General features: G+C 47.7%; 1 protein-coding gene across 2 annotated transcripts in view; it reads right to left on the minus strand.

Annotated features, from left to right (window-relative positions):
• Nucleotides 1-12,273, minus strand: part of si:ch211-106h4.4 (MAM and LDL-receptor class A domain-containing protein 1) — a 38,530-nt gene that overhangs the window by 15,718 nt on the left and 10,539 nt on the right. For both annotated transcript variants that reach the window (XM_014139746.3, XM_014139745.3), the window contains exons 14-37: nt 10,609-10,743; nt 10,151-10,278; nt 9,891-10,059; nt 9,494-9,613; nt 8,803-8,957; nt 8,216-8,311; nt 7,389-7,479; nt 6,985-7,107; nt 6,623-6,725; nt 6,300-6,450; nt 5,780-5,999; nt 5,332-5,455; nt 4,771-4,900; nt 4,600-4,678; nt 4,261-4,422; nt 4,047-4,172; nt 3,021-3,236; nt 2,644-2,763; nt 2,322-2,483; nt 2,024-2,115; nt 1,572-1,739; nt 979-1,315; nt 592-685; nt 254-413 (exon numbers count right to left, since the gene is read on the minus strand). In XM_014139746.3, coding sequence (XP_013995221.3) covers nt 254-413; nt 592-685; nt 979-1,315; nt 1,572-1,739; nt 2,024-2,115; nt 2,322-2,483; nt 2,644-2,763; nt 3,021-3,236; nt 4,047-4,172; nt 4,261-4,422; nt 4,600-4,678; nt 4,771-4,900; nt 5,332-5,455; nt 5,780-5,999; nt 6,300-6,450; nt 6,623-6,725; nt 6,985-7,107; nt 7,389-7,479; nt 8,216-8,311; nt 8,803-8,957; nt 9,494-9,613; nt 9,891-10,059; nt 10,151-10,278; nt 10,609-10,743 — 3,461 coding nt within the window. The remainder of the gene's footprint in view (nt 1-253; nt 414-591; nt 686-978; nt 1,316-1,571; nt 1,740-2,023; nt 2,116-2,321; nt 2,484-2,643; nt 2,764-3,020; nt 3,237-4,046; nt 4,173-4,260; nt 4,423-4,599; nt 4,679-4,770; nt 4,901-5,331; nt 5,456-5,779; nt 6,000-6,299; nt 6,451-6,622; nt 6,726-6,984; nt 7,108-7,388; nt 7,480-8,215; nt 8,312-8,802; nt 8,958-9,493; nt 9,614-9,890; nt 10,060-10,150; nt 10,279-10,608; nt 10,744-12,273) is intronic.

A 12,273-nucleotide genomic window follows, 5' to 3' on the forward strand; every position in this document is an offset into this window, starting at 1 on the left:
TACAGTCAACTAGCATGCCGTGGGTCCAGAGGTTTCTCCTGATCACCTGACCTGAGAACAGAATAATCTCGGCCCTAGTAGAGTCTAGTAGCGGCCAGAGTTTTTCCTGGTCTAGTAACATGATCAGTTAAAAAATGACTCCTGGACCTAAACATGTGGTTTTATGACTCCACTGAAGTACCGTGCCAGTTCAATGTACGGCCCAATGGAGTCATATCAACAAAGCTAGTAACGGGTATATGGGAACACACACCTTGTAGGGCTGCAGATGTTGACCTAGGGGCAGGTGCTCTGGTCTCCACTGGGGGGCGGTGGTGAGTGTGCGTGACCATAGTGCTACCTCTTTGCCCTCAGCCTCCTGCAGAAGAACACTCAGAGACCCTACACTTTCACCACGCATCTGGAAGTGAAACCTGAGTGAGAGAGTGAGAGTGAGAAGGGTGGATAGAGAGAAAGAGAGTGGGGGACAGAGAGAGATGCTAATACATGGTCCGTGAGGCTATAATATAAAATATTGTTGAATAAAACTGAGGTAGACATCGAAGGCGGGCTCATGGCATCAGCCTACTGGGTGTCCTGTCTGTCACTCACAGTATCTGGCAGTAGGGGGACAAGGATGGGAGGGCGGGACTCTGGAGACGAGCCTCGATTTGGGACTGGCTGAAATTGACTGCCATGTAGTAGCCTATACACAAAGTAGGAGGGAGAAGGAAAAGGGCTTAAACATGCAATCTGTAACTTTCATTTCCTGTCAAAAGAGCTGCTGCTGCACTTGCTTTTTAAACTGTGTTGAGAAACGTAACCGTCTGTTTCTTTCTTGGCTGATTGTGTTAATAGTACCGATCGAGTTGTCATTGGTGAAATGAAAATAACAGAACACACCTTTATGCTAAATGGTTTTACATGTGCTGTTGCGTTGTCATTGGTAGGTGGTTGTGGTCATGTGTTTGGTCAGTGTGTGTGGTCCATTGTAGTTACCTGTGCCAGTCGTGTGGTCCGTCTCTGGTACCGTGTGGTTTCCGGCTTCCTGTCTCTGCCATCTGTTGACGCCCTCGCTGGTGTCACTCCATAGACACTGGTCACTCTCAAACGTACAGGGACTGGTGGTGGGAGGGACTGAGGAAGTGGGTGTGGTTTCAGTTGTGGGAGGGTCTGAGGGAGTGGGTGTGGCTGGATTAGTTGGAGGGACAGAGGAAGGTGGGTTGACTGGCAGCTGGCTGTTGTTAGGGTCGTGGACACACTCCTTGAAGAAGGAAACGTCGTCAACTGCAACCAGACCAATATGGTTATCTCCTCTCTTATACTGGAATACAATCTGCAGACACACAAGCATATGCACACACACACACACACACCATGTGAGCGGATGTGAGCAAGACCTTTTAAGGGCTTGTAAGTAAGCATTTCACGGTAAGTTCTACAACTGTTGTTTTCGGCGCATGTGACAAATAAAATTCTATTTTAATTTGACACCAATGAGCCATCCAATCTGTTATGCAATACACACAAAATCATCTCCATGTCACAAATGTCTGTGTGTGCGTGTTTGTATGTGTGTTGTCCTCTCTGACCTTGCTGTTGACTGGTACGAACAGTATGACCTCTGCCCTGTGCCAGCTGTAGTCCTGTGATGAGTCTCTGGTCCACAGCACGGTGTCATCAGCCCCATCCTGGTCTGTCCTCAGCCTCAGAGTCAGACTGGCCGTCTCCTCATCCTGGCTGTAGTAGTAGAACCGCACCTGTAGGGGGAGACAGAGAGCAGCATCTCAGTGAGAGAACTACAGACTAGCTTGAGGAGGCTACGGCACTGCTGTTGGTGCATAGAGATGGAGAGAGGGCACACTTCCTATCTTTGCCCTGATCGCTTCTGTGACGGCACAGGCAGCACTATTGCGAGCTAAAATAGGCTTTTGTGGCAAGTGCGCCCTCTAGCCATCTCTATGTGTTGGTGTAACATTCGTGTTGATTGTTGAACCATATAGATAGCGATTGACAGAGTGGTTGTGAACGTAGAGCGACTCACGGTGCAGTTGGAGCTGGGTAGCAGAGTGCTGGAAAGCAGCTCTGATGTCTGGCCCTTCTCAGTCAGGTGGCTCCCAGGAATCACATAGTGCCCTGAAACATAAAGACAACCTCGTTCCATCACAAAGAACCGGCCTGAATCTACACCACCGACAGTAGGCACGCTGAAGTAAATCTCTCAGGAGCGTTGCTGCTCTATAAGTCTGTGATGAAAGACCATGGGGATGGCCATAGGGCAATTCTTGTACTCCCTGATCCACACACTATAATCTGTCTCGAAGTGCACCGAGCGGACCTACCTGCTCCATTGTTTTTGGTGTGGTCCCTCGGCGGCCCGTGTTGAGGCCAGGCGCTCTCTCCCGTCTGGAAGGTCCAGTCAGCCCCGGGGGTGTCCACCTCACTCTCCTCCCAGGAGCACAGGCCCTGCTCAAAGCTGCAATGCTCTGCGTAACCCTGCTTCTCTGGATACACACGGACAGATGAAAGGGAACACTCAGGATACAACCAACCCGATTAGAGCTCTTTGTTATTATTATGTGACCTGGCCAGGGAAAACTCCAGGTCCTTGTTAAAAGTATGAACCAAGGTTTCCCTGCGTACAAAACGGTCCTTCTCACTCACCGCAGTCGGCCTCGTCAGTCCCATCCCCACAGTCGTCGGTGTAGTCACACACTCGGCTCTGCTCCACACACACACGGTTAGAGCAGGTGAACACTCCAGCTGGACAGGAGTCCTGGGGCTCTGAGGGGGAGAGAAAACAGAGTTCAGCAAAGACTCACTCAACCTGCTTTAAATCAGCACTGGAGCAAAGTGAGATTCATTCTATATACTGTAGCTCCTGTAATAGACAGGTAGTACTACGCTATGCTTTGCTATGCTATATTCCCCTAAATACAATTGACCACTTAGGATATTGCCATTGTATTTTATAGCGTAATTTCCCTTCCTCTACAACACAAGTACCATGTCTACAGTCACTTTGCGTGTTTGCTGCTCACCAGGCAGACTACAGTTGAGGAAGATGATGTCGTCGATGGCGATGTCCCCTAGCTGACTGAAGGTCCTGGTCGCCTGGAAGAACAGGGTGAACACATGGGGGGTACGACCCACCAGCACCTCCCCCCGGCGCCACGCATCCCCCTGGTCCTCCGACCGCCACCACAGAGGAGTGGTCCTGGAACCCTCCTGAAGAAGCACACTCAGTTCCCCTACACCTACATAAACGCAAGCATGCATACACACAATACACACACCCATAAACACTACGACGGTCCATAGCAAAAACTGAAACATAAGCAGACTAAACTCTTTGGTCCTTTAAAAACCTGCTGTATATAAAATACTGTGTTCTATATCTTGGAAAATAAATACATGTGACTCTGGATGACAACATAATGATGTTTGTTTCCAACATTAGAGCTGTTTTACTAAAGAAGTTAAATCCACAATACTAACGAGTATCACGATACTGGTATCATCCCGGCCCTAATAAACACGCATATACGCAAAACGTGCGCATACAGGTAAAAAGTATATTGAAAGAAGGTGCTTCCACACAGGTGTAGCTCCTGAGTTAATTAAGCAATTAACAGCCCACCATGCTGGGCAGGCCATTATTTTGGCTACCGTGGCTATGTTCCTATAGGACGACAATGCCCCCATCCACGGAGAACGAGTGGTCACTGAATGGTTTGATGAGCATGAAAACGATGTAAAGCATACGCCATGGCCGTCTCAGTCACCAGATCTCAACCCAGTTGAACCCTTAAGGGAGATTCTGGAGCGCCGCCTGAGATACCGGTTTCCACCACCAACAACAAAACACCAAATTATGAAATGTATATAGAGTTCCAGACACTTGTAGAATCTATACCAAGGTGCATTGAAGCTGTTTTGGAGGCTCGTGGTGGCCCAACGCACTATTAAAACACTTTATGTTGGTGTTTCCTTTATTTGGGCAGTTACCCGTACATGCAAGCTAGCGCAAACATACAGCACTTATTATGTGTGTTGGAGCATCTTACCTGTCCCATACATATGGTAGTAGAACTCGAGCAAGCACACAGCACTGGCCTGCTTCATGGTGGGACTCTGCAGCGCTGCAAAGCTGTCCACATCCCCACGGCTAGACTCCACCGCCATGTACCAGCCTGGAGGAATACAGCACAAACAGAGTGGAGTTAAAGTAGAACTACAAGGGTGGTGTGTGTCTTAAATGTGTGTGTGTGTGTGTCTTACCCAGCTCAGTGCCCAGGGTGTGGTCTAGTGACGGGCCAGTGTTTTCCGTGGTAGTGCCATTCCTGCCCCGCTGCCATGTAAACTGGCCCACACTGACATCCGCCCAATCACAGGTATCGTTCTCAAAGGAGCACCCCACAAAGTCGCCGCTAGTCCCGTTGTCTGTCGGGACAGGTGAACATGGGATGGAAGGACATGGAATAGGGTATGGGGGGACCGAAACAGGTGTATGGGAAAAGGGCAGACAGAGGACAGGGACAGTTAGCCTTGTTGTTTTGATTTTCCCATAACCAGTCTACAACTATAGCTATAAAGCCTTCCACATTGTTTGTACTGTACCTGGACAGAGCCCTGGCGTTACAATGATGTCATCAACAGCAATAAATCCACGGTCTCCAGATTCTGCGTCTATCAGCACCTAGACAGACAGGGGTTAGAAGGTACACTCATCTGAGCAGGACCAGTGTGTGAGCTGCTTACAAAGCATTAAACCAATCACTGTCACTGTACCTGGAATGGGCCGGACTTCTCCACAGAGCCAGAAAAACGGGTCCAGTTGGATCCCCCAGACTGGGTCACAAACAGTAACTTTTGTTTTGTTGGCCCAGAGCGCTCAAACACGCGCAGGGCCCCAGACTCACTGCACAATAAGGAACACATAAAGGGGGGGGGGATAATTATTCTATTAGAGGAATGTTGACTCCTACCACACTTTACCAATATAGAGCCTGCTATCCCAATAGTTCATATACAGTTCATTACGATAGTACCGTTCCATACGGTGGCAGGTAGCCTAGCGGTTAAGAGCGTGTGGCCAGTAACCAAAAAGACGCTGGTTCGAATCCCCGAGACGACTCGATTAAAAAAAAAAAATCTGTTGGTGTGCCCTCGAGCAAGGCACTTAACCCTAAACTGCTTCTGGATAAGAGAGTCTGCTAAATTACTAAAACATAAATTACCTTGTTTTTGTTTTTGAATGTACGTAACTTGTGATATGTGGTTTTAATGTACTGGACACAAAATAACTTCACCTCTAATAAAAGTCAAGTCCCTGTAAGTCTAGGCTCTGACCTGCCATTCATGTGGTACCAGATGGTAAGGCAGGTGGCTTCAGTGTGAGACTGGATCCACTCGGAGACCACCACGGCCCGACTGCTCTGGTTCTGGGGCAGGGCCGGGCTCAGCAAAAACCTCCCTGAGAGCAGAACAGATCACAATATAGGTCATGTATACATCAGTCATCATCGTAAGGCAGCAACTATCATTTCAGCTTGAGTATCTGGTGCACAGGAAAATGGGCTTTGATGTCTGGCTGCACCACATTAAGCTACTAAAACGAAGTGTGTACAATCTCCGTGTTTATTTACCGTTATTTTACTAGGTAAGTTGACTGAGAGCATCTTCTCTCTCACATGTTTAATTGGAAGGGAATCCTATTCTAGCATGATTTTCAACTAGTTGACCTGGATCGATCGACGTGTTTGTCTTTGTCTGCGGTGCCTGTGGTCCAAGCCCTCACCCTCTGGTGTCTGACTGGTGTGGTCAGTGTCTGGGCCATGGAAGCGTCCGTCTGCCTGTACCCAGTCGTGTCCGTCTGTCCGGTCCTCGTTGACCCAGGTACACTGGCCAGACTCAAAGTCACAGCTGCCCGTGGGAGTACAGGCTCCTTCCCTCATAGACACGTCATCAATCTGCACCGTCGAATCAGAGCCCGGCGCGTGCTCTGCTCTGAAAACCACCTGGGAGTGTGTGGGGTGTGTGGGGTGAGGGGATGGGAGTGTGTGCGGTGTGTGGGGTGAGGGGATGGGAGTGTGTGCGGTGTGTGGGGTGTGCGGTGTGTGGGGTGTGCGGTGTGTGGGGTGTGTGGGGTGAGGGGATGGGAGGTTTGTGCGTGTGTGAAGTCAGAAGAAAGTGGAAAGATATCCATCAGTCACTTTCCATTCCTCTTTCCAATGAGGATACCTGGTCATAGGAATGGCTGGTACCACAGCCAATTAGAATGCGTTACGGTGTTGCGGTAGCTAGCTAGGTGAGCTAACCTTAAAGGTGTTAGGGGCGGACACAGTGAGTTCTGCCACCTCCCAAACTGTAGAGGAAGCTCCAGAACGCTGCCACAGAGCCAGGCCCTGCTCCCCGCTCCTCAGGACATGCACCGACAGACGGTCAGTGGAGCCAGCAGGCAGCCAGTACCTAGAGGCGAGGAGTGAGAGATCAGGGCAGAGGTAAAATGAGGACATTATGGGGGGAGGTTTTTTAGTAGGAGAGTGAGGTGAGAAACGAGGCTAGGGGCGAGAGGGGAAAAGTAAGGTGAGGGGAGGTGAGTTGGGAGGAGAGTGAGGTAACAGCGAGGGACTGAGCTCACCAGAAACGAACACACATCCCTGTGGTAGAGCTTAGCTCTGAAGAAAGCAGCTGCGCCACCTCGATCTCCTCGGAGTTCCGTTTCAACACAGTCAGATAGAAACCTACAGGACACAGACAATCAATAATTGTCGTTATAATAGATTGGATTTACGCAGCGCTTTAACGGGTGCTCAAATCCCGCTTTTGCACCAGCTAAATTCGCAGCCAAACAATGCCATGGATGACTACTGTTTGACCTGCTTCCTGAAGACGGCCCGATGGGACTTCCTGGTTAGATAAGGTTCAATAAAAAAAGATGTATGCCTTCCTTTTCTACCACCCTTCCCAAACACAATGATACTGGGCCATAATAACACTCACCATTCTCAGTTCTGTAGGTGTGGTCCAGTCGGTCCTTCCTGCCTCTCAAACGGTCCCAGCGCCCCTTGTGACTCACGTCTATCTCAAAGTCACACCAGGAGTCTACCTCAAATCCACACGGATCTGTATGAAGCAAACACGTATTACCCTGCTGCTTCCCCCATACTCTCCCGATTAGAATATCTTCATAGTCTCAAATCAGTGAGGAAATATATTGCCTACATGATGTGTTTGATATGGTATAACCCCACAGAATGAAATGGAACTCTAGTAAGTGATATGATCGACATAGTATATCCTATGTGCATTAGTTGGCAATATAATAACAACAATCACACTTTCAGTGTTAAAAAATGCTTCACAGGGCAGTGTGTTTATAGAGCCATTATGAACGCATCTCTTACGTTGATCTTTGCAGGCTCCTTCCTTGACTGTGACATCATCGATGGCTATAAACCCACTGCCAGAGGTATTCCTGCTTCCAGAGAACTGAACCTAGACCACAGATCATACATGTGCATTTATTATGGATCCCCACTAGCCAAGGCAGCAGCCACTCTTCCTGGGGTTCAGCAAAATGAAGGCAGTTTATACAATTTTAAAAACATTACAATACATTCACAGATTTAACAACACATTGTGTGCCCTCAGGCCCCTACTCCATCACTACCACATATCTACAGTACAAAATCCATGTGCACGTCTGTGCGTAATGCGTATGTTATCGTGTGTGTGTGTATGCATGTGTCTGTGCCTATGTTTGTGTTACTTCACAGTCCCAGCTGTTCCATAAGGTGTATTTCTATCTGTTTTTAAAATCTGATTCTACTGCTTGCATCAGTTACTTGATGTGGAATAGAGTTCCATGTAATCATGGCTCTATGTAGTAGTGTGTGCCTCCCATAGTCTGTTCTGGACTTGGGGACTGTGAAGAGACCTCTTGTGGCATGTCTTGTGGGATATGCACAAGTGTCCGAGCTGCGCACCAGTAGTTCAAACCGACAGCTCGGTGCATTCAACATGTCAATGTGCACGTGTGTGTACCATCAGGTAAACCTCTCACATATACAAGTAGTGATGAAGTCAGTCTCTCCTCCACTTTGAACCAGGAGAGATTGACATGCAGATGATTAATATTAGCTCTCTATGTACATCCAAGGGCCAGCCGTGCTGCCCTGTTCTGAGCCCTCATTACCACTGTGTGTCTGTGTGCGCACGCGTGTGTGCATACCTCCTGTGTGTCTACTATGCTGAGTTGAACCTGTGCATTCATCCACTCTGAATCCTGGCAGCCTTGGCGAGTCCACACCACAGTTCTTGATGTTTTCTACCATGAGGAGAATGATTATTGTTCCATGTAATACTAAATGTTACAATACTCTTATATGTGACACGTTGAGAAAACAGAACTATTAGCTGAGAAGGTAGTTATGTGCAAGTTAGAGGACAATAACGTAAAAGCTTGGCGATGAAAGGCACTTGTTCAACGGTCAGTTCAACCAACTGTAGAAGGCTACTATTTGTTACTCTAAACACCCTTGCCACTAATACATATATTGACAATGATTTGGGCAATAGCAGTCATCAGGGAATTCTGTATGTTCATTATAATGTAACTAAGGCCCAGAGTTGTAAAAACTCCTTATAAAACATCAGTGTAAAACATATACGGCCAGGACAGAGATTAAGCCTAGTCCTGGACTAAAAAAAACAAGCTCAATTTGGATTCTGAATTGAAAGTACTTCTTAGTCCAAGACCCGGTTGAGTCTGTGTCTGGGAAAGCAGCCCATACTGTAGTAGCTGTCTACTGTGCATACCGTCTGTACTAAGAGGTCCAGGTTGGACACAGATGGTCCCAACATGTAATACCAGAAGCCAACACAGAGGTTCGTGGTTTGGAACGTAAGAGGAACAGAGACGACCGCGGTCTCACCGTCCACGCTACCAGACATATTCACCATCAGGTAAAACCCTGTCACACACACAGGACACAAAGCAGCCATTTTTAAATAACAGTCTTTGTCACTTTGAGTGACAATTGTGGCAGATGCAGGGATGTTTAATTTGTCTCCCTATGAGTAATGTGATGTAACATTTTAGCTTGTGAAGAGACTGCCTTCAAAATTTCATCTTGTCTTAGTGTCATAAATAATCCTTGGTTCCTGCCTGTGCTTGGTAAAGATATAGGGGGGGGGGGGGGGGGGGGGGCGACATAACCCCCTCCTTTGGACCATCTGGCAGAACGGCCAGAATATGTAGGAGATGGTGCCAGATGCATGACGGAACCAACCCTATGAACTATGCCTATGTAACGTGTAACCAGTATATAAAGGGATCTAACGGGACTGCCCCGTGGGAGAAGCTCACTTCAGACCGGTACTTTATGCATCTAAGTTTGACTGTGACCTCTCAAGCATGTTGATAACAAACAATGATTCATTTAAAATGGACTTGGAATGTCCCTGTGTAGAATTTCCATGACAGTAGCTAGCTCTTCCAGAACAGTACCTTTGTCATTTCCGACCGTGTGGTCGTACAGCGGTCCATTCCATGGCTGGTCCACCTGCAGGCCTTGGGAGTGGACCCAGTCGAAGGCATCGTCACTCTCCTGGACACAGTTACACAGGCCTGATGGGGAAAGACAGGAACATTTTCATCTCATGTAGTTTTCCTATCTTCTCTGTTACTGGCTTATGTTAATGCATCTTCACAGCGCTCCTTTATGAAGCTGAACCCTCCATGCAACTCATTCTTAATGTCAATCAGAACTTAGTAAATGTTCTTGGAATTCTTCCGCAATTCCAGGAGACTTCAGGCTAAACTAGGAGGGGTTGGCAAACCTATAGCAAACAGATCTGGGACCAGGTTAATGTATTTCCTAGTAAGCCTCTTCTCTGTGCCTCACCATGTTCAAAGGTGCAGTCCATAGGGGTGGCTGGAGGGGTGGTGGGTACTGTGGTGGGGGCTAAAGTGGTTGGGATCAGCTCTGCACAGGTCAGGTTCATTCTAACGTGGATGTCATCCAGGGCTATGCCTCCGTCTTCGCTGCCTGGGCGCTTGGTAGAAAATATGATCTGCAACAAAACACATGGTCCAACAATGTCTACTTGAATGCTCACTAGTACATTGGTTGACCGCTGTCTTATTGGTTGACCGTTGTCTGACCTGGTGTGGTCCTGTAGCGTTGTAGTCCACCATGGCCTGATACCAGATTGTGCCGAGTTTACCAAATCTGCTCCATATCGACCGTAGAACGCCTGTCTCGTTCACATACACTGTCAGCTCCATTTGATCTGGGGAGGAAGCAAACACTAAATGCACACTTTTTTTTGGTATGTATGACACCAGTAGGCCCTATAGTGGCATGGTATTACACTCACAGGAGGCTGTTGAGGGGAGGACGGCTCATAATAATGGGTGGAACGGAGCAAATGGAATGGCCTCAAACACCTGGAAACCATGTGTTGGATGTATTTGATACCATTCCACTGACTCCGCTCCAGCCATTGCCACGAGCCCAATTAAGGCGCCACCAACCTCCTGTGCATGCAAGATCGGTTTATTGTTTCGCATTATATCCTTCACCATTTACAGCCATATCAGAGCCAGTTCAGGCTACTTACCCATATCTCCCCACATGTCCATGAAGTACCAGAACTCTATACATGCATTCTCTACCGCCTCCATAGGTTCACTCTGCAGCTGGGTAATCTCCAGTCCAGAGGACAATACACCTGTTAAGAAGATGATGTAGTGTCCTGGAGAGGAGAGCCACAACAAACAACACAAGTAAAGCCATTTTCTTTAGACAATGAAAACCACAGCGGGAAACGCTGTGCCCTGGGTATAAACGTCAGCAGGCTAACACTGTCTTGTGGCACAGGGCCGACCAGAGCTCAAACCCAATTGGTCACACAGGCTTGAAGACGTGTTTTAGCTCCCCAAGCCTAAAGTTGAGCTAAGACTTTAGCCCAGCGGTCAAATATGATCTTGTGGCACAGAGTTTTTTTAATAGATTTTTTATTTTTATCTTTTACCCTGTTTTCTCCCCAATTTCGTGGTATCCAATTGGTAGTTACAGTCTTGTCTCATCGCTGCAACCCCCGTACGGACTCGGGAGAGGCGAATGTCGAGAGCCATGCGTCCTCCGAAACACAACCCAACCTAGCCGCACTGCTTCTTGACACAATGCCCATCCAACCCGGAAGCCAGCCGCACCAATGTGTCGGAGGAAACACCGTACACCTGGCGACCTGGTCAGCGTGCACTGCGCCCGGCCCGCCACAGGAGTCGCTAGTGCGCGATGAGACAAGGATATCCGTGCTGGCCAAATGGCGTGGAAATTGCAAGATTATGTTATAATGCTTGTATTGCATTATAATGGTTGTTTTATTCGACAGAATAGAGTATTCTGTTAACTATTGTGTGTGTGTGTTCTACTGAGGATGGGCCTCTATGAGATAACACTGACAGAGGAGATTTACGATGTCTTTGGGTGATAAAACCTAAATAGCATTCCAGATAACGTGAGGTAATGTTTTTGTGCTATACCGTACCAGGGTGAGACGGTTCCAGTTTGGAGTAGGAGGACCAGACACTGGTCTTTACAATGAAAACTGTTGACACAGCAGTTGCTGTCTGCTAAGTATTATAGATATCTTTCATACAAATCTTAACCTTGTGACCATTCTATGTATCTGTTGTTCGTCATGTAGGTTGAGAGGGGTGTATCTTTGCTATAAAAGATCTCAGTAGCCATTGTGTTGTCACTCAACGGTTCATTAGAAATGGCGAATCGTTGAAAGTCATTGCTATTGCAAAGCTCTTATTATTAAAGATGTAGTTTAAGTATAACTCTGACTGGTGTGTGAAGTTTGTCTCTCTCCTCATTTGGTAATACAGAAATTAACCACCACAAAAACCCTCCCTAACCCGGACGACGCTGGGCCAATTGTGCACCGCCCCATGGGCCTCCCGGTCGCAGCCGGCTGCGGCAGAGCCTGGGCTCGAACCCAGAATCAGTGCCTTAGACCACTGCGCCACCCGGGAGGCCTGGCACAGACAGAGTTGAATTTTATTTATTTAATTTTTATTTCACCTTTATTTAACCAGGTAAGCTAGTTGAGAACAAGTTCTCATTTACAACTGCGACCTGGCCAAGATAAAGCAAAGCAGTGCGACAGAAACAACACAGAGTTACACATGGAATAAACAAGCGTACAGTCAATAACACAATAGACATTTTTGGGGGATTGGAGATGTTTGATATGAGTCTGGGATCAAACCCC

The sequence above is a fragment of the Salmo salar genome, chromosome 14 (assembly GCF_965601325.2).
Source record: "Salmo salar chromosome 14, fSalSal1, whole genome shotgun sequence".
NCBI classification, from domain to species: Eukaryota; Metazoa; Chordata; class Actinopteri; order Salmoniformes; family Salmonidae; genus Salmo; species Salmo salar.